This window comes from Salvelinus namaycush, chromosome 17 (assembly GCF_016432855.1).
Source record: "Salvelinus namaycush isolate Seneca chromosome 17, SaNama_1.0, whole genome shotgun sequence".
Classification (NCBI taxonomy): domain Eukaryota; kingdom Metazoa; phylum Chordata; class Actinopteri; order Salmoniformes; family Salmonidae; genus Salvelinus; species Salvelinus namaycush.
The window spans coordinates 22185726-22213016 of NC_052323.1; the positions used below are offsets into that span (position 1 = coordinate 22185726).

Below are 27291 nucleotides of genomic sequence, written 5' to 3' on the forward strand. Positions count from 1 at the left end.
ACCAGGAATCAAAGCAGTCAATTTCACTTTTGTCCTAGAGTGGGGGAGAGAGGAGCATAATGGACAGCCTTCTCTCCAACGGAAATGCTTCTAAACAAACCCAATATTTTACCTGGGTGCAAGTTTGTTCACTCCTTGGCTTTGCCTTGCCAAGCAAGCAGAAACAGGCAACTAATATCCAAGAAAGCGGCCAAAGCAACTAATAGTTATTTAAATTAAAGGGACAACTTCTGTGGTCACTTGCCATGAATGATGTATGTTTTTGCTTTCACATCAACACGCACAGATGTACATTATGAGACTGATCTTTGAATCAGTTGTTAAAAGTTTGGGAGCCTTGACCCCCAGTCTTACCCCCAGTCTACAGGAAGGTTGTCCTCTCCTCTGTTTACAGTGGAAAGGCCTTGGACCAATCCACTGAGACCCAGTCCCTCCACCACCTCTAGGACAAGTGCCATGGCAACAAAATGATTGGCTTCCAAAGCAATTGAAGAGCATTAAATGTACAAGTTCGCATGAACAGAAGTTTTCGTCAGGGATGTTTGTTTCACAAGTGTGTGTGATTGTAGTAAAACCAGTTTTTTAAATCCAGATCTGACTAAAATCCTGTGGAGAATTCAGATTTATTGTTTTTTGGATAATGACAATGAGTAAAGAAAAATCCCTTCTCACAAACCAAATACACATGAATAGCTAATTATTTCCTGTTTTTGCGCACTACTGACATCCATTATTTTCCGACTGTCAGCTGATCCGGATGTCATTCCCTAGACAGACAGCAGGTGGACCACCAAATTCACAGGTTCTTCTGCACAACGACTTGCATGCAGAACGATGGGACTGATAGTGTAGAACATCAAACACAGTTTGATCTTGAAACCAATCTAGTTTTATATAGGGTTGCAAAGGAAGGGTATATTACATTACAATTTCAAAGTTTACCAGTAAACTACCTGAAATTTGGTAAATTTCAAGGATTTAATGTAAATTATCACAAAACATCCAGTGGCCCTTCTGGGTACTTCAGATGACCACAGGTGTCTGTTATGATCTCTGGCCCTCTGTGTGGCCTTATCACATGTCAAATATATAACAATCAAATAAGATTATTTTTATATATTTTTTTAATACAAATGGAAAAGCTGTAAAACATTATTCTAAATATAAACCATCAACTTAGTGAATACCACTGGTGTTTAATATGAGGGTTTAAGCATGAAATATCCTTTCTATATTTTTTACACACTTTTAATTATTTTACAAGACTATGTCAATATGTCTTTGTTGTAAATGTTTTGGAGCTAAACTGGTGTCAGTTTAGTCAATAGTTAGAAGCATTGCAGAGTTAATTGAAAATAATGCCATTGTTGATTACATTCTAATTTAATAAATGTTCTCTTGAATTATATCTGCTAGAAACTAATGGACAATATGAATACTATATATGAATACGTTTTCAAAAAGTTATTCAAGTATAAATGACCAAAGTTATCATAGATTGCCATATATTACCTGTTAATTACCCAAAAATACAGAAGATTCCAGTAACTTCGTTAAATTACCGGTAGCTTTGCAACCCTAGTTTTATGTAAGTTACCATTCTGATTTACTGTATCACTGTGTCATCAAACAGGAGAACACCTGATGGAAATGTAAATATCATTCATTTGTTTACTAAAGGGAATATGCATATAGTTCTATTAGTTCTAACTATATGCATATAGTTCTATTAGTTCCAACTATATGCATATAGTTCTATTAGTTCTAACTATATGCATATAGTTCTATTAGTTCTAACTATATGCATATAGTTCTATTAGTTCAAACTATATACATATAGTTCTATAAGTTCTAACTATATGCATATAGTTCTATAAGTTCTAACTATATGCATATAGTTCTAACTAACTAACTAAATATATATATATATATATATATATATATATATATATATATATATATATATATATATATAACTAAACTGGTTCAGGATCAGACATAGCTGGACTTCTAAATGTGCTTCTATAAAATATGGCAAACTACAAAGCTTCTTTTTGACACATTCTGTTTTCTCTTAACAGAGGCACCATTATGTTTTGATAGGAGCAGGGCACATATAAAACAAAACCAAAGACACATCCCTCAAAAACAACTCTCTTTTGTTACACTGCATTAAAATGATAATTGTTTATCTGTATTTCTTAACAATACAGTAAATTAGATTTTTTTATCAGTTCTTTTCTCTATATTTATTCAAAATAAATTCAGAATATTTTGACTTACTTATGTACATAAGTGCAAACGAGGTGAATATCACACATTCGTACACCGGTTGAATCCCCTAAAGCTCCAGCGAGCATCAACATCTCCCAGCACAGCTGGGCAGGCCACAGGGGGAAAGAGACTTCATACTGAGGACCAATCAAAGAGCTCGGTGACATCAGCACTCCCTGTCCAGGTGGACAGAAGGCCTATAGTATAAGCCTATGAGCCTAGGTGAAAATTGTTGGCAATACAATGCATAGAGACGACGCATAGCAAATCCTGTACAGCATGTATGGGCCAGTTCAACTCCAATGTAATGTGGTGATCAAAAACAGAAAATCAAATCAGGTCATAAGTCGATAATGACTCAATTTAGCAGAATTATTTAAATCTTGTATCCAGTCCCAAAGTCTCTTTACCCTCCTGGTATTTAAGGTGATCACTTTAAAAGCTGAGATGCGTTCTTACTCTCCAAAAAAACAAAATACAGAAATAAAAACGAATCAAACCCAAAAGATAAACAAACAAAACACCTGATCTCCCCAGAGGACCTTTGGACATTAAGGATTTAACTTGACTTTTTCTTACAAAATATTCAATCATCTTGCAATCCAAGACAATTTAACTAGACATTCCCTTTCTGAATAAGTTAATGTTGTACATTATTTAAATTCATATGTGAAAAAATTCACAATTAAGATTGACAAAGGTAGCCATGTTGTCGTTCTGTTGCCACAGCAACAACAACAACAACGTACTATTAATAAGTAACAATGAATCTATCATTGTATAGATACAAATGTATATATTTTTTTATATAATTTCTATTTTTAGTTTTTCTTAAATGGAAACTACACAAACTATTAATTAAGTATCAATGAAGATTATCTTATTTTCATGCTATGACTTTTTTTGTCGAATAAACAATAAAAACAAATCTAAATGGGTGAAAATACCACTAACAGTTCTGTCCATAAATAGTCACATCTTTGATATTGTGATTTAGGAATTAAGACAAAAAATGTGACGGAAATTCGATCAAGTACCATTAAGAGAGGGAGAAACTTTGGAACATAATGGTAAAGAATGAAGAAAGAAAGAATAATATATTTGTACTAACAACACTACAATTACTCTAGCTAACTATGTTCTTGTACGAGGAAAACACACCTCTTAAACATGTAAGTTTACTTAAAATGCTAACGCCCCCCCCACGAGGCACATTTTATTTTTCTTAAATCAAGTATTTTGTTATTTCCAGCTGGATAGCAGTTGGAGAAGGCATAATGATGTGACATAGAGAGGGGGGGGAGAGAGAGAAGATAGATTTTCATCTTGGCTGGGCAACGCAAGTCCTTCAAAGCTATACAATTTAGACAAAATTAATATGTCTAGACATTCTAATATCAATTTCATTGATTAAGAGAGGACCATTTCTAATATGCATCTGAATGCTTCAAAGAAAGGGGGAAAATGCAGGGACCACACTTGTCCAAAGATATTTCTGAAAGTACTCATCACACTCACAAACATTTAAACATGAACCTATATAACAATACACACACATACTTAAAACATTTCTTAACACAGTATGTTGTCTTAACGTGGTTTGCATTTGACCTCTATAGAAATAGCCTATATAGTGAATCATTACATTTCAACATGCCGCTCGACTTTTTGCACTATTAGATACATTCACCACGTAAATGACATGACTTAAACATGAATAGCTTCCTGTCAATATCCATTTCCCCCAAGATGTGGAAAACGTCTCAACATTTCCACATGTCCAACTCAGTGATTCAGTGTCTAGTCATTAATTAAAACATTTAAACACGCCACCCACTCAGGCTGATTACTTTTTTTATCTCATCAAAAGATGAGACAGCACAACTGTTTCAAAGAAGAAACTACAGAGACACGACAGATCAATGGCGCCAGACAGGCAGTGCTAGTCAACGTGTCATCTGTTTTGAAAAGACTGAAAAGTCAGTTATTACAGTGTATGGACAGTGGTTGGTTTCAGAAGACTTGAAAACGAGTGAGAGAGGCACATTACAACTCACCTAAACATATCAGCTAATGTATTGTCTCTCTCCATTTTCATAGCAATTCTGCTCCATTTTGTAATAATTCTGGTTACCATTTTAAGACCAAATACTTGACTCTAGAACTGATCTGTTTCTCTTTCAGTCTCTCACTATCTCCTTCTATTTCCTCTACTTAGGTCGGTACTGTCCCACCAGGTCACTATATTTGTAGCATTTAAAGTCTGCTGATGATTGAAAGTAAGGACACAGTGACTATGATCAAATACATGTTTTACAGACGGAACAATTTCAAGCTTACTCAATATACTCCCTGCAGAACCACATTTTTTTGTCAAATCCATTCCATTAAAATATTCTTAACACAACATATAGAAAAATGTATACCACTTACTCAAACATACTACTATGAATGCAGGAGATTGACCCAAAAAATGATCTGCAAATATCAGTTGACGTCTGACAGAGAAAGGGACGGCTCATTGAAGGGGAAACATCCACTCAGATATCAATCTGACAACAGTAAGGGAATTCTATTCAGGATACAGTATACACCAATGATTGGCACAGACAAACATCCATTATAGAATCATTGGCACACAGGTAAGCATGCTAGACCTTTCAGACAAGCAAAGCAACTCCCCTTATGCAGCCTCTGCAGTGGTTCCAGAAAGTTCAAGAAATAATGTATTATTTCAGATTTCGCCATTGAATTTCATTTTTGGTTTCAATAATGTGTCCTTCCACGAATAGATTACCTTTTGGGTAGTGTAATTTTGTCAAAAATAACGATTTCACTTAATTGTAACATTCTGTCATGAGGCGCACATGTTAAAATTCATAACAAACATGTTTTCCCATCTCAAGAGGTTTAAAGTTGAAATCCGCATAATGGAATAACAGCGCCATTCTTCGGCCCGAGCAAAGGGGATATTGTTTTTGTTTTGTTGATTAAACGGAGGAGAGTAACATCCAGCACCGTGGTAAAAAGAATAGCAGTACATTGCTGTTCTATCATGCGTGCAATGACGTTCAATAATGTCAGAGGGGGAATCACATTAAATAAGTAAAACATCTTCAGAAATGACAGTGAAAACATCTGAAAAAGGTGGGGTTAAGGGAGTTAAAATCTTCCTAGAAGTTGGACAAACAAGACATGGGACATGGCAAAATGTGGATTTTCAGAGAAAACAAATAACTTATTTGAATGAAAATTGTTTTGTTAAGTTAGAGCATAGTCTCTCTAGACAGATGGGTCGCCTCCCACAACGCACTAATGTTCCAGCATACATGTCTGTACTAAGACAACGTCAATTTGACATAGAGTAAAAGGTGGAGTTGGGATATCCTTCTTTCTTACGTCACTGCCTTATTCGCTTGTTGCCCAAAATAGTAGCTAACAAGTTGGAGCTCACAGAGGTTATTTTAATGAGTGTATTTCACAAGTGGTTAGTTTGCATCAACTACCTTCACTAAAACCACTGCAAAGGTTTTGCCTGCAAACTTTGGTTTCAAATTGCGAAGTTCTGGCATGTCTGGCTGTACAGGCCATGGAAAGAGTTTTTCACAATTCCTACCTGCATTCTAAGCCCCGCCTACCCAAACTTGTGATTGGTCTGTCTGAAGAGGACAATTTCCTTTTTCATGATTCCCAGTGCTGTTGCCCTAGGTCTGGGATTAACGAGACTAGTTAGAGCATCGATGTACGTGATCTAACAGTTCAATTGAAAGGCACTCTATTCGTGTAACGACCCAAAAATCATTTCATGAAGAGAGCTTGTCACAGGACCTAGTCCTCCTGAACAGAGACCTTTCGACGGGCAATATATACACAGAAGGAGCTATAGACTTGTGTGTCAATAGAAACACTTCTCTATACTTTGTCTGAGATCAAGGCTATTTGGGTTTTAAGTCATTGACTTCAGTTGTTTTGGGATAAGACATCAAATCTCCTACATAGCTGGGAACTCAAAAGGCACAGACAAATGAACATGGAGAAACATCAGATATGAGACCTTGGGTGAGATTTTTGAATTGGACCATAGGAGCTTAGCCTCTCTGAACTAAGGGAATGGCTCACATAATAACACACTGCTTTTAAGCTTCAGCCATCTTGAAACGTACTGTAAACATTAAATGAGCCGCAACACATTTCTTTGAAGTGAAAAAGAAAAGATGAAGAAAACGACATTGCATTCTAGAATGATCTACAGGATCTAACCTCTGCAGACTACTTCTAAAATGATCCAACCTCTGCAGACTACTTCTAAAATGATCCAACCTCTGCAGACTACTTCTAGAATGATCCAACCTCTGCAGACTACTTCTTTCTTCTTGTCTGACTTTTCACTCATTTTCTTTCCAGACTGTCTGACTTTGGGGGAACAGTCAGCTGTGTAAGATTATACGACCTTACGACTCATATCCTCAGCTTAGTCTCCAAGAGGATTTGCTGTTTTAGGTGTGTATGTGTGTTTGTGTGTTAAAGGTGTGGGTGTGTATGGCTGTAAGAACTGGGGAGCCTCTCCTTCAGTCAGCTCCTTCAAGTCAATGTGCATCAGTCTGGGCTGGCTTTACATCAACAGTAATGGGTCCATGCTTTAGTATTGCCTGTGATAAATGTCAATAAAACCTTGTCAACTTTTTTATTATGTGAATACCTCCTAAATGAGGATAACACTACCTCTCACTTGGGGTGCACTGTAGGTTAGGCACATGTTTGTTGCATTCAAATAGTTGACTGTGGTATTTTTGGGGCAGGGTTGGTTGGGGATGACTAAGGGTTTGATGGTGTTGTCGGGTGCTTTAACTGGGGTTTCACGGGAGGGTTACTGGGTTCAGCGCCACCGGAGCAGCCATCAGGAGTTTGGGGAGAGGGCAGAAGTGGGCTTCAATGGGGACGCACTGAAGGTCCACTGGGTCGGCACTCAGAACCTCTGAAGGGTCTACTGGAGGAGATGAGAGAGACAGAGAGAAAAGAGGAGAGAGAGGAGAGAGAGAAAGGGAGAGGGGAAGAGGAGAAATGAAACCTAGAAAACAACTGGAGAGATGGATAATGTCATTTCACCAATAGTAGTACAGTATTGTAATGCATCGACTTGCTCTGCACTGACTCAGATGAATGATGATTGGCTAAAATAAATTGATAATAAGATGATAGTTGGAGCTGTATTGTTGGATTTCAGTGCAGCCTTGGATGTTATTGATCATAATTTGTTATTATAAAAAATGGCTTTACATCACCTGCTATCACATGGTTGGAAAGTTACTTATCCAATAGAACCCAGAGAATGTTCTTCAATGGAAGCTTCTCTAACATCAGATATGTACAGTGCAGTGTTCCTCAGGGCAGTTGCCTTGGGCCGTTACTCTTCTCTATTTTTACAAATGATTTGCCACTTGTCTTACAAGAAGCTAAAATGACTATGTAAGCTGATGATTCCTCACTCTACATGTCAGCACCCAAAGGCAGTGAGCTCATTGAGACTATTAACAAGGAGTGACAGTTAGTGTCAGAATGGGTGATTAACAATAAACTTGTCTGAAACCAAAAGCGTTGTATTTGGTTCAAAACATTCTCTAAGACCTAAACCTCATCTGGAGTTGTGCATAAAGCGTGTGACCATTGAGTAGAAGAAGCTGAACTCCTAGGAGTAACATGGATGGTCAGTCATCATGGGCAAGTCATTTTGACAAAGTTGTTGTGAAGATGGGGAGAGGTACAGTATGTCTGGTATGAAAAGCTGCTGCTGGCTCAAAACAGAGCAGCACACCGTGTCCTTAACTGCACACACAGCTCTAACATCAATAACATGCATGATAGTATTTCCTGGTTGAGGATAAATTGATTACTTCTCTTTTAGTCTTTTTGAGAAGCATTTGTGTGTTGAAAATGCCTAACCACTTGTATAATCTATTTGCATACACTTCAGATTGACAGACAGTGCATTCGGAACGTATTCAGACCCCTTGACTTTTCCACATTTTGTTAAGTTACAGCTTTATTCTAAAATTGATTAAATACAATATTTTACTCATCAATCTCCACACAATACCCCATAATGAAAAAGCGAAAACAGGTTTTTTGACATTTGACACTTAAATGGAAGAAGTTTGTAACCAAAAATCTTCCTAGAACAATCGGGGGAGAAGGGCCTTGGGTGACCAAGAAGGGTGACCAAGAATCTGATGGTCTCTGACAGAGCTCAAGAGTTCCTCTGTAGAGATGGGAGAACCTTCCAGAAGGACACACATCTTTGCAGCACTCCACCAATCAAGTCTTTATGGTAGAGTGGTTAGACGGAAGCCACTCATCAGTAAAAGGCACATGACAGCCTGCTTGGAGTTTGCCAAAAGGCACCTAAATGACTCTCAGACCATGAGAAACAAGATTCTCTGGTCTGATGAAACCAAGCTGGAACTCTTTGGCCTAAATGCCAAGCGTCACGTCTGGAGAAAACCTGGCACCATCCCTACGGTGAAGCATGGTGGTGGCAGCATGAAAACCTGCTCCAGAGCGCTCAGTACCTTAGACTGGGGCGAAGGTTTACCTTCCAATGGGACAATGACCCTAAGCACTCAGCCAAGACAACGCAGGAGTGGCTTCGGGACAAGTTTCTGAATTTCCTTGAGTGGCCCAGCCAGAGCCCGGACTTGAACCAGATCGAAGATCTCTGGAGAGACCTGAAAATAGCTGTGCAGCGACGCTCCCCAACCAACCTGACAGAGCTTGAGAGGATCTGCAGAGAAGAATGGGAGAAACTCCCCAAATACAGGTGTGCCTATAATCGCTGCCAAAGGTCCTTATGTAAATGTGATATTTCAGTTTTTTTTATATATATATATAAACCTGTTTTTGCTTTGTCATTATGGGGTATTGTGTGTAGATTGATGAGGGAAAAAAACAGTTTAATACATTTTAGAATAAGGCTGTAACATAACAAAGTTTGGAAAATGTCACGGGGTCTGAATACTTTCCGAATACACGGTACATCTAATTGTTTTTTCTATGCATCGTCAGGACAGAACGGCAGTTGGGTAAGCTCAAGGGGGGAGGTATGCGTCTCTTTGTTAACAACAGTTGGTGCGCAAGCTCTAATATTAGGAAGTCTTGAGGTTCTGCTTGCTTGAGTTAGAATACCTCATGATAAGCTGTAGACCATACTATTCACCAAGAGAGTTTTCATCTATATTTTTCGTAGCTGTCTATTTACCACCACAAACCGATGCTGGCACTAAGACGGCATTCAACGAGCTGTTTAGGGCCATAAGCACACAAGAAAATGCTCATCCAGAAGCGACGCTCCTAGTAGCAGGGATTTTAATGCAGGAATAACTTAAATCATTTTACCTAATTTCTACCAGCATGTCACCTGTGCAACTACACGTGAAAAAAACTTTAGATCACCTTTACTCCACACATATAAATGCATACAAAGCTCTTCCTCGCGCCCTCCATTTGGAAAATCTGACCATAACTCTATCCTTCTGATTCCTGCTTACAAGCAAAACCTCAAACAGTGACTCGCTTAATACGGAAGTGGTCCGATGCAGCGGATGCTAAGCTACAGGACTGTTTTGCTAGCACAGGTTGGAATATGTTCCAGGATTCATCTAATGGCATTGAGGAGACTACCACATCAACCACCGGCTTCGATAATAAGTCCATGGACGACGTCGTCCCCACAGTGACCATACGTACATGTCCCAACCAGAAGCCATGGTAAAGGCTAGAGCTGCCACTTTCAAGGAGCGGGACAATAATCTGGACGCTTATAAGAAACCGCTTTACTCTATCTGATGAACTATCGAATAGGCAAAGCATCAATATAGGACTAAGATCGAATCCTACGACACCAGCTCTGACGCTTGTCGGATTTGGCAGGGCTTGCAAACTATCCCAGATTACAAAGGGAAACACAGACGCGAGCTGCCCAGTGGCATGAGCCTACCAGAAGAGCTAAATGCCTTCTATGCTCGCTTTGAGGAAAGCCACACTGAACCATGCATGAGCGCACCAGCTGTTCCGGACGATTGTGTGATCACGCTCTCTGTAGCCGCTGTGAGTAAGACCTTTAAACAGGTTAACATTCACAAGGCCACAGGGCCAGACTGATTACCAGGATGCGTACTCCGAGCATGCGCTGACCAGCTGGCAAGTGTCTTCACTGACATTTTCAACCTCTCCCTGACCCAGTCTATAATACCTACATGTTTCAAGCAGACCATCATATTCCCTATGACCAAGAATGCCAAGATAACCTGTCTAAATGACTATCGCCCCATAGCACTCACATCTGAGTGCTATGGGGCTTTGAAAGGCTGGTCATGGCTCACATCAACAGGAAATCCAGGTCGTCTATACCAAGCGGTGTCAGAGGAAGGCCTTAAAAATGGTCAAAGACTCCAGCCACCCAAGTCATAGACTGTTCACTCTGCTACTGCATGACAAGAGGTACTAATGCACCAAGTCTGGAACCAACAGGACATTAAACAGCTTCTACATCGAAGCCATAAGACTGCTAAATAATTAGTCCAGGTAGCTATTTGGTTAACTATTTAACTATCTGCATTGACCCTTTTTGCACTAACTTTTTTCACATACGCTGCTGCTACTATTTATTATCTGTCACTTTAACCCTACCTATATGTATATACTGTATCTACCTCAATTACCTCGTACCCCTGCACATTGACTTGGTCCTCGTACCCCGTGTATATAGCCAAGTTATCGTTACTCATTGTATATTTATTATTAATTCTATTATTACGTGTTTTACTTTTCTATTATTTCAGTAACAAAAAATGATCTCTGTATTTTTGGGAAGGGCCTGTAAGTAAGCATTTAACTGTTTGTCTACACCTGCTGTTTTTGAAGCATGTGACGAATAAAATGTTATTTTATTTGACAGACAGAGACAGACAGAGTGACACAGATGGCTTAACACTAGACCCTAATGCAACAGAATCCACCCCAAAAATCTATTTTCAGTGTGTCACATTAAACAGTGACTGAAAAAAGTGAAATGTGAAACACATACAGTATGTATGTATATTAAATTATAAAAAATGGGAGTCTTAATGGCCAAAGACCTGACACCATACAGATAGAAACCAAAGAGAGAACCCAAAATGAAGGGACAAACCTGATTGGAGGCGGCTGATTCTGCGAAAGGAACATTGGTGACTGGGGTCGAGGCCGACGAAACAGTGGAGGTGGTGGCACCGTGCATCATGGGTACTTTTATTCAGGCGAGTTGGACAAGAGACAGGGGGGATGGGGGGGGGGAGGGGGGGATGTTATGGTTACCATGGCGAAATGTGGAAGAGGAGTAAAAGTCATGGCAAGAAGTCATGTGACGACATTGCCAGGGGGTGAGGGGTTTCAACAAGAACCGAGACATGCAAATGAAATAAGAGAAAAATTAAATGACATGACTTATTCCAATTAAAGGAGAACCAACTATGTTAAAACTGAGGAACAATATTCAATATTGTCTCAAATCTAATAGTCGTTAACAAAATATGTCAGAAATCCTATTTCATACAATCGAATCAGACTAAGGCATCTGATAATTGTATTCAGATGGAGGGAGTACATGTGTAGGGAGGGAGCAAATGAATAACAGAAAAAAGAAGCAAAATACTATTTCTGTGAACCACAGACTCACACAAAAACGTAAAGGCATTAGCTAATATAATATGACATTTGTCATCCTTATCATTTGTCATCTTATCACATAACTGAATCACATTAATATGTTGAGGAAATATTCTAAAAATAAGGGAAGGAGATGGGAAGGAGATAGCAGTGTGTAAGGGTCGTGGTCAAAAGTAGTGTTCCATAAAGAGAACAGGGTGCTGTTTGGGACAAAGTCACCATCTCCCTCCTGACTCACATTATGGGATGATTTCATTAAAGTGAAAGGTCAGATAGTCTGCGTCCCAAATGGCACCCTATTCCCTTTGGGTGCACTACTTTCCAACAATTCTGTGGGAGTGTGATGCACCACGTGCCGTTTCAAAAAGGGAATGAATACATCAGAAACAAACAAATGCAACAGACAGGTATACAGGCCGTTTGTGTAGAAATCAGCATCATCATGTTAAATGCAGAAGGGTATGGATGAAAAAACGAATACCGGGTAGGACATGCATAAAAAACAGAAACACAGCTTATAGAAAAGCACAAACACTGACACGCGCACACACACACACACTTTCTGATTTTACAGTAAGAGCTACCTCCCCCTACATACAGTAAGAGGAGCTACCTTCCCCTAGATACAGTAAGAGGAGCTACCTTCCCCTAGATACAGTGAGAGGAGCTACCTTCCCCTAGATACAGTGAGAGGAGCTACCTTCCCCTAGATACAGTGAGAGGAGCTACCTTCCCCTAGATACAGTGAGAGGAGCTACCTTCCCCTAGATACAGTGAGAGGAGCTACCTTCCCCTAGATACAGTGAGAGGAGCTACCTTCCCCTAGATACAGTAAGAGGAGCTACCTTCCCCTAGATACAGTAAGAGGAGCTACCTTCCCCTAGATACAGTGAGAGGAGCTACCTTCCCCTAGATACACCTTCCCCTAGATCCCGTTAGATACAGTAAGAGGAGCTACCTTCCCTTAGATACAGTGAGAGGAGCTACCTTCCCTTAGATACAGTAAGAGGAGCTACCACCCCCTAGATACAGTAAGAGGAGTTACCTTTCCCTAGATACAGTAAGAGGAGCTACCTTCCCCTAGATACAGTGAGAGGAGCTACCTTCCCCTAGATACAGTAAGAGGAGCTACCTTCACCTAGATACAGTGAGAGGAGCTACCTTCCCCTAGATACAGTGAGAGGAGCTACCTTCCCCTAGATACAGTAAGAGGAGCTACCTTCCCCTAGATACAGTAAGAGGACCTACCTTCCCCTAGATACAGTGAGAGGAGCTACCTTCCCCTAGATACAGTAAGAGGAGCTACCTTCCCCTAGATACAGTAAGAGGAGCTACCTTCCCCTAGATACACCTTCCCCTAGATCCCCCTAGATACAGTAAGAGGAGCTACCACCCCCTAGATACAGTAAGAGGAGTTACCTTTCCCTAGATACAGTAAGAGGAGCTACCTCCCCCTAGATACAGTGAGAGGAGCTACCTCCCCCTAGATACAGTAAGAGGAGCTACCTTCCCCTAGATACAGTAAGAGGAGCTACCTTCCCCTAGATACAGTGAGAGGAGCTACCTTCCCCTAGATACACCTTCCCCTAGATCCCCTTAGATACAGTAAGAGGAGTTACCTTTCCCTAGATACAGTAAGAGGAGCTACCTTCCCCTAGATACAGTGAGAGGAGCTACCTTCCCCTAGATACATTAAGAGGAGCTACCTTCCCCTAGATACAGTGAGAGGAGCTACCTTCCCCCAGATACAGTAAGAGGAGCTACCTTCCCCTAGATACAGTAAGAGGAGCTACCACCCCCTAGATACAGTAAGAGGAGTTACCTTTCCCTAGATACAGTAAGAGGAGCTACCTTCCCCTAGATACAGTGAGAGGAGCTACCTTCCCCTAGATACAGTAAGAGGAGCTACCTTCCCCTAGATACAGTGAGAGGAGCTACCTTCCCCTAGATACACCTTCCCCTAGATCCCGTTAGATACAGTAAGAGGAGCTACCTTCCCTTAGATACAGTGAGAGGAGCTACCTTCCCTTAGATACAGTAAGAGGAGCTACCACCCCCTAGATACAGTAAGAGGAGTTACCTTTCCCTAGATACAGTAAGAGGAGCTACCTTCCCCTAGATACAGTGAGAGGAGCTACCTTCCCCTAGATACAGTAAGAGGAGCTACCTTCCCCTAGATACAGTGAGAGGGGCTACCTTCCCCTAGATACAGTGAGAGGAGCTACCTTCCCCTAGATACAGTGAGAGGAGCTACCTTCCCCTAGATACAGTGAGAGGAGCTACCTTCCCCTAGATACAGTAAGAGGAGCTACCTTCCCCTAGATACAGTAAGAGGAGCTACCTTCCCCTAGACACACCTTCCCCTAGATCCCCCTAGATACAGTAAGAGGAGCTACCACCCCCTAGATACAGTAAGAGGAGTTACCTTTCCCTAGATACAGTAAGAGGAGCTACCTCCCCCTAGATACAGTGAGAGGAGCTACCTCCCCCTAGATACGGTAAGAGGAGCTACCTTCCCCTAGATACAGTAAGAGGAGCTACCTTCCCCTAGATACAGTGAGAGGAGCTACCTTCCCCTAGATACACCTTCCCCTAGATCCCCTTAGATACAGTAAGAGGAGTTACCTTTCCCTAGATACAGTAAGAGGAGCTACCTTCCCCTAGATACAGTGAGAGGAGCTACCTTCCCCTAGATACATTAAGAGGAGCTACCTTCCCCTAGATACAGTGAGAGGAGCTACCTTCCCCCAGATACAGTAAGAGGAGCTACCTTCCCCTAGATACAGTAAGAGGAGCTACCTTCCCCTAGATACACCTTCCCCTAGATCCCGTTAGATACAGTAAGAGGAGCTACCTTCCCTTAGATACAGTGAGAGGAGCTACCTTCCCTTAGATACAGTAAGAGGAGCTACCACCCCCTAGATACAGTAAGAGGAGTTACCTTTCCCTAGATACAGTAAGAGGAGCTACCTTCCCCTAGATACAGTGAGAGGAGCTACCTTCCCCTAGATACAGTAAGAGGAGCTACCTTCCCCTAGATACAGTGAGAGGGGCTACCTTCCCCTAGATACAGTGAGAGGAGCTACCTTCCCCTAGATACAGTGAGAGGAGCTACCTTCCCCTAGATACAGTGAGAGGAGCTACCTTCCCCTAGATACAGTAAGAGGAGCTACCTTCCCCTAGATACAGTAAGAGGAGCTACCTTCCCCTAGATACACCTTCCCCTAGATCCCCCTAGATACAGTAAGAGGAGCTACCACCCCCTAGATACAGTAAGAGGAGTTACCTTTCCCTAGATACAGTAAGAGGAGCTACCTCCCCCTAGATACAGTGAGAGGAGCTACCTCCCCCTAGATACGGTAAGAGGAGCTACCTTCCCCTAGATACAGTAAGAGGAGCTACCTTCCCCTAGATACAGTGAGAGGAGCTACCTTCCCCTAGATACACCTTCCCCTAGATCCCCTTAGATACAGTAAGAGGAGTTACCTTTCCCTAGATACAGTAAGAGGAGCTACCTTCCCCTAGATACAGTGAGAGGAGCTACCTTCCCCTAGATACATTAAGAGGAGCTACCTTCCCCTAGATACAGTGAGAGGAGCTACCTTCCCCCAGATACAGTAAGAGGAGCTACCTTCCCCTAGATACAGTAAGAGGAGCTACCTTCCCCTAGATGCAGTGAGAGGAGCTACCTTCCCCTAGATACAGTAAGAGGAGCTACCTTCCCCTAGATACATTAAGAGGAGCTACCACCCCCTAGATACAGTGAGAGGAGCTACCTTCCCCTAGATACAGTGAGAGGAGCTACCTTCCCCTAGATACATTAAGAGGAGCTACCTTCCCCTAGATACAGTAAGAGGAGCTACCTTCCCCTAGATACATTAAGAGGAGCTACCTTCCCCTAGATACAGTAAGAGGAGCTACCTTCCCCTAGATACAGTGAGAGGAGCTACCTTCCCCTAGATACATTAAGAGGAGCTACCTTCCCCTAGATACAGTGAGAGGAGCTACCTTCCCCTAGATACAGTGAGAGGAGCTACCTTCCCCTAGATACAGTAAGAGTATTCGTTTCAAGGCTGCTGAGCCTGCCCTGTGCACTGGTTCACTACTTCCATAAATATAAAATAATTGGATTGGTGGAGGCATTGGCTAGTGGAAATTTCCACCATATTTCTTACACCAGTCATTTCCTTTCAAATCAGTGAAAGGAAGTGAACAAGTCCACACTTTTGGAGGAAGGAGAGATAATTCGGACATAGCCTCAGTCTTACTGTACGGAGAGACTCAGGGGTCTTTCAACTAGACCTTCCTATGTCAGGTGAACCAGTGTGCACTTCAGGAGAAGGAAATATTATTGCGATGCACTCAGAGTTAGAGAGGGTAGAGTTGGTCAAATACAGCTATAGTAGGTAGAGGGGAGGTAAAGGGGAGGTAGAGTGGAAAGTAAAGGGTCAGGTAGAGGGGGAGGTAGAGGAGAGGTAGAGGGCTAGATGGGGGAGGTAGAGGGTCAGGTAGAGAGGGAGGCAGAGGGGGAGGTAGAGGGTCAGGTAGAGAGGGAGGTAGAGGGTCAGGTAGAGAGGGCGGTAGAGGGGGAGGTAGTAGGCTAGGTAGAGGGGGAGGTAGAGGAGAGGTAGAGGGCTAGATAGGGGGAGGTAGAGGGTCAGGTAGAGAGGGAGGCAGAGGGGGAGGTAGAAGGCTAGGTGGAGGGTGAGGTAGAGGGGGAGGTAGAGGGTCAGGTAGAGAGGGAGGCAAAGGGCTAGCTAGGGGGAGGTAGAGGGTCAGGTAGAGAGGGAGGCAGAGGGGGAGGTAGAAGGCTAGGTGGAGGGGGAGGTAGAGGGGGAGGTAGAGGGTCAGGTAGAGGGGGAGGTAGAAGGCTAGGTAGAGTGGGCGGTAGAGCGGAGGTAGAAGGCTAGGTAGAGGGGGAGGTAGAGGGGGAGGTAGTAGGCTAGGTAGAGGGGGAGGTAGAGGGTCAGGTAGAGAGGGCGGTAGAGGGGGAGGTAGTAGGCTAGGTAGAGGGGGAGGTAGAAGGCTAGGTAGAGGGGGATGTAGAGGGTCAGGTAGAGGGGGAGACCAGCTGTGGATTCCCCTCACCAGTGAATCCAGGCGCTGACAAGAGGCGGCTGTGGGGGTGCCTGCAGCTGCTCCAGTCCCGCCTCTCCCAACGGCCATCCACTGCCAGCGGGGCCGGCCCTTTCATAAGCCCTACAAGAGACGGGGCAGCAGGCTTAAACTGAATCCTAAATGGCACCCTATTTCCTACATAGTGCACTACTTTTGACCAGAGCCCAGAGGTCAAAAGTAGTGCACTATATATATATATATAATAGGGTGCTATTTTGGACACAACCTGGGAGACCATTAACCTCATACTGACTAGGCTGGGACTGAGATATCTGAGCTGACATAGAGACACACACACACTCTAGCAAACTCTAATAATACACAAATAAAATGTTGAAATAATTTGTTTTTTTGTGTGTCAGAAATGAAAGTGGGATGACATGTGCAAGCACAGTGGCAGATAGACAGACAGACCGGCAGACAGGCAGACAGAGGACAGGCAGACACCAGTGGGACAACGTGAAGGCTCCAAAATGACTAATATCTCCTGTCATATCCTCCTAGGTTCTTGGTGTTGGGGTCTGGAACTGAACTATGATTCTAGAATCTACTACAACTAGAACTACTTTACTACAATCTGAGAACTACATCCACTATCTTCAGAGGACGTGTTGCTGATCATTCCCCCCCTCTCTCCTAGCTATCTGGCCAACCACAGAGTCCATCTACTACCAACCCCCCCCCCCCCCCCCTCTCTCCTAGCTATCTGGCCAACCACAGAGTCCATCTACTACCAACCCCCCACTCTCTCCTAGCTATCTGGCCAACCACAGAGTCCATCTACTACCAACCCCCCCTCTCTCCTAGCTATCTGGCCAACCACAGAGTCCATCTACTACCAACCCCCCTCTCTCCTAGCTATCTGGCCAACCACAGAGTCCATCTACTACCAACCCCCCTCTCTCCTAGCTATCTGGCCAACCACAGAGTCCATCTACTACCAACCCCCCCTCTCTCCTAGCTATCTGGCCAACCACAGAGTCCATCTACTACCAACCCCCCTCTCTCCTAGCTATCTGGCCAACCACAGAGTCCATCTACTACCAACCCCCCCTCTCTCCTAGCTATCTGGCCAACCACAGAGTCCATCTACTACCAACCCCCCCCCCCCTCCTAGCTATCTGGCCAACCGCAGAGCCCATCTACTACCAACCCCCCCTCTCTCCTAGCTATCTGGCCAACCACAGTCTCTTCCAAGCCCCCAGCAGCAGTGAGTGACTGAGCCGACCTACCCATGCCTCCTGATGGCGCCATGCACAGGACTGAGCCTGCCACAGCATGCAGAGAGGGGGAGAGAGGGGGATGAGGGGAAGGAAGATGGGGACAACAGAAGGAGGTGATGAGAGGATGGAGGAGGGGAGCAAAGGGGGAGGAGTGATTGACACAGAGAGAGTGACGACAGACAACAGGACAAGACAAAAACAACATTCAGGTTAGTGCAAGCCACAAGAACAGCGTGTAAATAATGGCTAATATATCCTGTCACAGTCAACTAGAACACAGCAGAGACAACATGGAGGCTTAAAGGCAGACAGACAGAACACAGAACACGGGACAGAGCAGTGGAGGGCATAGGATGCAGAGAGCATTAATAGTGTTCAATTGCTCATTGCTGTTAAGTTTGGATGGATACGGCATATCAATTGTTATTGTGCTACTTTAATAGCAATATAGACCTGATGATGGAACAGCTGAGGAAAGTGGAGGAGTGGATCAGTCAGAGATATATACATTCTCTCCCAGAGTGTGCTGGGTGCTGTTGCTGCATACTTTAGGCCACCTAGAGCAGATTGTGCCAGTATTTGTGCGTGATAGCAGGGGACCAGTTAAGCATGGGACAAAGACACAGAGTGCAGGGGACAGAGAGGGAGAAAGAAGGAGAGAAAAATAGAGTGAGAGTAGGAGGGAAGGACAGAGTACACCCAATAAGCCCTATCCCAGACAGAAGGACAGAGTACACCCAATAAGCCCTATCCCAGACAGAAGGACAGAGTACACCCAATAAGCCCTATCCCAGACAGAAGGACAGAGTACACCCAATAAGCTCTATCCCAGACAGAAGGACAGAGTACACCCAATAAGACCTATCCCAGACAGAAGGACAGAGTACACCCAATAAGCCCTATCCCAGACAGAAGGACAGAGTACACCCAATAAGCCCTATCCCAGACAGAAGGACAGAGTACACCCAATAAGCCCTATCCCAGACAGAAGGACAGAGTACACCCAATAAGCCCTATCCCAGACAGAAGGACAGAGTACACCCAATAAGCTCTATCCCAGACAGAAGGACAGAGTACACCCAATAAGCCCTATCCCAGACAGAAGGACAGAGTACACCCAATAAGACCTATCCCAGACAGAAGGACAGAGTACACCCAATAAGCCCTATCCCAGACAGAAGGATAGAGCACACCCAATAAGCTCTATCCCAGACAGAAGGACAGAGTACACCCAATAAGCCCTATCCCAGACAGAAGGACAGAGTACACCCAATAAGCCCTATCCCAGACAGAAGGACAGAGTACACCCAATAAGCTCTATCCCAGACAGAAGGACAGAGTACACCCAATAAGACCTATCCCAGACAGAAGGACAGAGTACACCCAATAAGCCCTATCCCAGACAGAAGGACAGAGTACACCCAATAAGCCCTATCCCAGACAGAAGGATAGAGCACACCCAATAAGCCCTATCCCAGACAGCACATTGTATACACTCAGCACAGAGAGAGAGTTCCTCAATACTCACAAGGAACCGGCTTTCTTCTCTCATGTCCCTACAATATATTCTATATCACAACACATCCCCTCTATCAAATAGACATCCACTGGTATGTGTATCAGTACTCCTGATTAATATGTTCATAGTAATATGTCGTAGTACTAATGTTTGACATAACAATATGTTCATAGTAATATGTCGTAGTACTAATGTTTGACATAACAATATGTGCATAGTAATATGTTGTAGTACTAATGTTTGACATAACAATATGTTCATAGTAATATGTTGTAGTACTAATGTTTGACATTATGTTTGTTTGACATTCTGCTGTGTCATTTCTTCTGGCTGTTTCCATGTGCAGTCCTTATTTAGACCGTTGGCAGTTAACTTGACCCCCAGATGACAGTACGGTGTGAAGCTGCCATGTCAGTCTGTCTGGCCTAGCTAGCCCTCCCCAGTACACTTAGTTCACCTATCTAAATCAGACTCAGGATAGATCAGTTTACCCAACTTAATTGAATGAATAATTCAGTCTACTTACTTTTTAAAAGTAAAGCCAAATGATTCTATTTGACAGAGTAGACTAGACTCACCAGGGTGGATAAAGGCTGGCTGCTGCAGCTGCATGTTAGCCAGGGCCTGCTGATAGTGGAACATGCTGGGGTTGAACACAGCACCACCCCCGTTACTCTTCTCTAAGGTGGGCCTCTTTGGTAGCTGTTGCATTGCCCCATGGGGCAGGGCCTGGGGAAGTAGAAAAAGGGGGGAGAGAGGGAGAGGGAGAAAGAGAGAGAGAGAGAATGAGAGAGAGAGAGAGAACGAGAGAGAGAGAGAGAACGAACGAGAGAGAGAGAGAACGAGAGAGAGAGAGAGAACGAGAGAGAGAGAGAGTCAGCATTTGGGCTCAGAAATGGTGCAAGTACAATGCATCTACAGTTGAAGTCGGCAGTTTACAAACACTTATGTTGGAGTCATTAAAACTAGTTTTTCAACCACTCCACACATTTCTTGTTAACAAACTATAGTTTTGGCAAGTCTGTTAGGACATCTACTTTGTGCATGACACAAGTAATTTTCCCAACAATTGTTTACAGACAGATTATTTCACTTATAATTCACTGTACCACAAATCCAGTGGGTCAGAAGTTTACATACACTAAGTTGACTGTGCCTTTAAACAGCTTGGAAAATTCCAGAAACTGATGTCATGGACATGGTTCTCCCGGAAGCTTCTGATAGGCTAATTGACATCATTTGAGTCAATTGGAGGTGTACCTGTGGATGTATTACAAGGCCTACCTTCAAACTCAGTGCCTCTTTGCTTGACATCATGGGAAAATCTAAGGAAATCAGCCAAGACCTCAGAAAAAAAAATTGTAGACCTCCACAAGTCTGGTTCATCCTTGGGAGCAATTTCCAAATGCCTGAAGGCACCACGTTCATCTGTACAAACAATAGTACGCAAGTATAAACACCATGGGACCACACAGCCGTCATACCGCTCAGGAAGGAGACGTGTTCTGTCTCCAAGAGATGAACGTACTTTGGTGCGAAAAGTGCAAATCAATCACAGAACAACAGCAAAGGGCCTTGTGAAGATGCTGGAGGACACAGGTACAAAAGTATCTATATCCACAGTAAAACGAGTCCTATATCGACATAACCTGAAAGGCCACTCAGCAAGGAAGAAGCCACTGCTCCAAAACCGCCATAAAAAAGCCAGACTACGGTTTGCAACTGCACATGGGGATAAAGATTGTACTTTTTGGAGAAATGTCCTCTGGTCTGATGAAACAAAAATATAACTGTTTGGCCATAATGACCATCGTTATGTTTGGAGGAAAAAGGGTGAGACTTGCAAGTCGAAGAACACCATCCCAACCGTGAAGCACGGGGGTGGCAGCATCATGTTGTGGGGGTGCTTTGCTGCAGGAGGGACTGGTGCACTTTGTTAAGTTCATGTTTTTCATTTCGAGTTAACATTGGTAGCAGAGGATGGCTAATAACTACAATGTGCCACCTCGCTTCGACGAGAAGAGGTTGTACGAAAGTTGGGAAAATGAACTGGGAATCTGGACACGCGTTACTAATCTGGACGTGAAAAAGCAAGCACTTGCGGTGATATTATCGCTCGAGGGAAGAGCGAGAGATACAGCACTGGAAATATCCGTTGAGGATTTGAACAAGGATGACGGTATGGGAACTTTGATCACAGCACTGGATTCTGTATTTCTTAAAGAAGAGAAAGACCGTGCCTACGAGGCATATTCAAACTTTGACAGTGTTATGAGAGATATTTCGGTTGCAATGACGGACTACATCATTGATTTTGAACAGAGGTACAATAGAATGCGCAAGTACGACATGGTTCTCCCGGATGCAGTGTTAGGGTTCAAGTTGCTAGATACTGCCTGTCTAGATGGTAGGGAGAAACAGTTGGCTTTGACTGCTTGTACTGTGCTGACTTTTGCATCTATGAAGTCGGCACTAAAAATAATATTTGGTGAAAAGACGTCTGTCGCGCCAATAACAGATGGAATGCATGTGAGTGACGCAGCATTTAACACCGAGCAGCAGAGAAAAGGCCCCTACAAGTCACGTTCTCAAGACAACCAGAAGAGAGCTATTTGTCAAAGCACTTACCATTGGGTTAAAGACTGTCCTCATAAAAATGAACAAGTTAAACTAACAGAGGAAAATGTAAACACAGAGATAGAGCAGTGTAACATTACACTGTTTTCAAATAAATCTGCTTCTGATACTGAGATTTTTATAGTTGAATCCTTAGGATCTGCTGTGATTGATACTGCATGTACACGGACAGTGTGTGGTGCAAAATGGCTTGATACCTATGTCAGTGAACTAAATATGAAAGAAGTACAAAATATGATTGACACACCAAGCAACAGAGCTTTCAAATTTGGAGATGGGAGAATTGTCCATTCTACCAAGAGAGTTAAGATAACAGCAAAAATTGGTCAGACTAAGTGTCACATTGAAACAGAGGTGGTCCCTACAGATATCCCCTTACTATTAAGCAAAGCTTCCCTCAAGAAGGCAGAGGCTGTACTAGACATAAAAAATGACAAGGCAGTGATGTTTAAACAACCAGTGACTCTTGAACTTACTACCTCAGGCCACTATTGTGTAAACATTTTAGACAAAGACATCACACATAGTCCATGCAAAAATGAGATTCTGACTGACACAGAGCACATGGAGATTCTGACAGTCACAGAGAACATGAGCACTAAAGAAAAACACAAAGTATTGTTAAAGCTTTACAAACAGTTTGGACATGATACAGTTGACAGACTTCAGAAGTTACTCGGCAGTTCAGGGAATAATGATGATGAGAAGTACGAAACTGGAAACAAAGTGTACTACAAACGAGTTGACTGTCAAGAGTGGAAAGGACCGGGAGTAGTCATTGGTCAAGATGGTGTGGTGATATTTGTGAAGCACGGAGGCATGATTGTCAGGGTGCATCACTCAAGATTGTGGAAAGTAAATGATCAACAAGATAGAGGGGCTGTTGCTGAGAATCAGTCTCCTAATGAAAATGACAAAAAGGACACAGTAACAGACACAAACCTACCAGATGTCGCATCCAATGATATGGACACTGAAACTGACACAGGAAATGGAGCAGAGACCTTCAACCATGCCACAGGTAATACTGTTGAGCGTTCAAATGAGGAAAACATTCAACAACAGCCACATGTGTTAAGAGAACATGGTTGTTCCAATCTGAAAACTGGACAAACTGTTAAATACATGGACAGAGAAAGTGGTATTCCACATACAGCAACCGTCATTGGACGAGCAGGAAAAGTAAAACACAAGAACTGGTACAACTTGCAGTACTCTGAACCAGCTACACTTTCTGGTACAACAGGGTCAGCTGACCTGTCACTTGTAGATAATATCAGAATTGAACCAATGGAAAATCGAGAAGAACAGAATGACATTCAAAATGATGATGTACTTGAAACAAAGGACGTGTCATTTGACTCAGCTAAGCTAGATGAGCTCAGTAATTGGAGGAAAAATGGAGTGTTTGAGGAAGTCAAAGACATTAGCCAAAAATGCGTCTCAACAAGGTGGGTGTGTACCCTTAAAGAATCCTTAACTGGAATAGTGCCTAAAGCACGTCTAGTGGCTAGAGGTTTTGAGGAGCTGGCTGCTAAAGAACTCCCAAAAGACTCACCGACATGCGCCTCAGAGTCCCTCAGATTGCTGATGTCAGTGATCTGCCAGAAAAAATGGAAACTTAATTCCATAGACATCAAATCTGGATTTTTGCAGGGAACAGAGCTGTCAAGGGACATTCACATCCGACCTCCGCCTGAAGCTAAAAGCGAAGGAACACTGTTGAAACTAAAAAAGTGTGTGTATGGACTGGCAGATGGATCACTCTACTGGTACAACAAAGTCAAGGCAACAATGCTGAATACAGGTGGGAAAATGTCACAAGTGGATCCTGCAGTCTTCTATTGGCTTGATCAAGACTGCAATGTGACTGGAGTACTTGCCTGTCATGTTGATGACTTTATCTGGGGTGGCTCACAGACCTTTGCTTCAACTGTGATTCCACACCTCAAAGCTGTTTTCTAGGTTGGCCGTGAGGAGCATGATCATTTTTGTTATGTTGGCATAGAGTTTATTACAGTTGATGGAAAAATACTGATGCAACAGGAGAGCTATATCAAGAATCTTCAACCCATCCACATGGATTCTTCAAGAGCCGTACAAAGGAATTCCCCTCTATGTGGAATTGAAGCTGGTCAATTGAGGCCAAAGATAGGACACATTTTATGGGCTGCGAGACAGAGTAGACCTGGTTTGATGGTTGCAACTTGGCATCTAACACAAAACACGCCACTGTACAAACCATTCATGAGGCAAACAAAGTTGTTCGTAAACTGAAATCACAACAAGTGACTTTGTTGGAAAAGATGACTCTTTGAAACTAGTTGTCTTCAGTGATGCGTCGCTAGGTTAACACTGGTGGGACAAAACGGCACTTTCTACCTGTAGTTTGTGTCACTGACAACTACTCATTAGTTGATGCTGTGAAGTCAACCAAGTCTGTCACAGAGAAAAGACTTCGAGATTAGCAGCATCAAGGAACTTATTCAAGCACAGAGAATCCAGCGGATTCTGTGGTCGACCACAAAGGAACAGCTTGCTGACTGTCTGACTAAAAAAGGAGCATCCGGTCTTGTGCTCCTACAGGCTCTCGCTCCTACAGGCTCTCAGTAATGGAAAGTGGCAGCTTGAGTAATACAAATAAAAACTGTCACCCAACCCATTTGTAATGGGGATCTTGAATAATACATGGACATTTAATTATGTTGTTGATGTTTTATATGTCTTTAAAGAAAAGGGGGAGATTGTTAAGTTCATGTTTTAAGTATCGCTATATTTCTGTTATTACGGGGCTATCACTCAGTCAAGAGTGCGCATGCGCAGGAAGTCTAGTCGTTGATGGACCTAGCCTTGAGTGTAATGGCTACCTTTGAGTGTGTTCATACGGTATAGTAAACTTTGTTAAACTGGAACCTTGTCGTTGTGTCATTTCGAGTTAACACACTTCACAAAATAGATGGCATCATGAGGAAAATTATGTGGATATATTGAAGCAACATCTCAGACATCAGTCAGGAAGTTAAAGCTTGGTCGCAAATGGGTCTTCCAAATGGACAATGACCCCAAGCATACTTCCAAAGTTGTGGCAAAATGGCTTAAGGACAACAAAGTCAAGGTATTGGAGTGGCCATCACAAAGCCCTGACCTCAATCCTATAGACAATTAGTGGGCAGAACTGAAAATGTGTGTGCGAGCAAGGAGGCCTATAAACCTGACTCAGTTACACCAGCTCTGTCAGGGGGAATGGGCCAAAATTCCCACAACTTATTGTGGGAAGCTTGTAGAAGGCTACCTGAAACATTTGACCAAAGTGAAACAATTTAAAGGCAATGCTACCAAATACTAACTGAGTTTATGTAAACTTCTGACCCACTGGGAATGTGATGAAAGAAATAAAAGCTGAAATAAATCATTCTCTCTACTATTATTCTGACATTTCACATTCTTAAAATAAAGTGGTGATCCTAACTGACCTAAGACAGGGAATTTGTACTAGGATTAAATGTCAGGAACTGTGAAAAACTGAGTTTAAATTTATTTGGCTAAGCTGTATGTAAACTTCTGACTTCAACTGTATGTACTTTGAATTACATAAAAACCTTACCTGTCAAACTACTCTGAAACAGCCTACTACCCTAACATGATGGAAGAAACACTTACACACATAAAAGTGAAATCAGAAAAGATAGTGATAAAAAGGTCAAAATACCACAGGCTGGGGGCAGGGTTAGCACACCAAGCAGTGAGCCCACGATGACAGCCAACCAATGAGGATCAAACAAATGACACAGACAGTAAACCAGTGGAAATAGGGGTGAGGTGAGAGAGAGAGAGAGAGAGAGAGGTGTGATGCATAATGGGAATAGATGAAGGTGAAGTTGAAGGAAACAACCCACAGAGAAGCAAAAACATGAAGGATTACAAAGGAGAATGATGATATAACTTGACGGGAGTGAAGCCTGACAAACAATCAACCCCTAGAAGCAGACCAGAGGACCAACAAATGCAGATGAACAAGAAAAAAATGCCACAAATGCTTAAAAAAAGAAATCTATTCTCTCTCTCTCTCTCTCTGAAAATACATCCTTTGTAAAATATAAACGCAGATTACAAAGAACCAATGCAGACCAAAGATGCGGCTGAAATTAGAATAAAATGAAATCTAACTTTATTTGTCACATGCGCCGAATACAACAAGTGTAGACCTTACCGTGAAACGCTTACTTACAAGCCCTTAACCAACAGTGCAGTTCAAGAAGAGTTAAGAAAATATTTACCAAATAAACTAAAGAAAAAAAGTATTTAAAAAGTAACAACAAAATAACAATAATGAGGCTATATACAGGGGTTACAGGTACCGAGTCAATGTGGGGGTAGAAGGTTAGTCGAGGTACATGTAGGTAAGGGTGAAGTGACTACGCATAGATAATAAACAGCGAGGGGGGGTCAATGTAAATAGTCCGGGTGGCCATTTGATTAATTGTTCAGCAGTCTTATGGCTTGGGGGTAGAAGCTGTTATTAAGGAGCCTTTTGGTCTTAGACTTGGCGCTCCGGTATCGCTTGCTGTGCGGTAGCAGAGAGAACAGTCTATGACTTGGGTGACTGGAGTTTTGACCATTTTTGTGGCTTTCCTCTGACACTGCCTAGTATACAGGTCCTGGATGGCAGGAAGCTTGGCCGCAGTGATGGGGGGTGTTGTCATGCCCTCTTCACGACTGTCTTGGTGTGTTTGGACCATGATAGTTCGTTGGTGATGTGGACACCAAGGAACTTGAAACTCTTGACCCGCTCCACTCCAAGCACTTCATGGCTACCGACGT

The 27291-nt window shown here is 42.8% G+C and overlaps 1 protein-coding gene across 1 annotated transcript in view; it reads right to left on the minus strand.

Annotated features, from left to right (window-relative positions):
- Positions 1-1951: 1951 nt before the first annotated feature.
- Positions 1952-27291, minus strand: part of mbnl3 (muscleblind-like splicing regulator 3) — a 95970-nt gene continuing 70630 nt past the window's right edge. The window contains exons 6-9 of the mRNA XM_039012438.1: positions 20412-20562; positions 17062-17172; positions 11459-11553; positions 1952-7261 (exon numbers count right to left, since the gene is read on the minus strand). Of these exons, the coding sequence (XP_038868366.1) occupies positions 7259-7261; positions 11459-11553; positions 17062-17172; positions 20412-20562 (360 nt within the window). The 3' untranslated portion in view covers positions 1952-7258. The remainder of the gene's footprint in view (positions 7262-11458; positions 11554-17061; positions 17173-20411; positions 20563-27291) is intronic.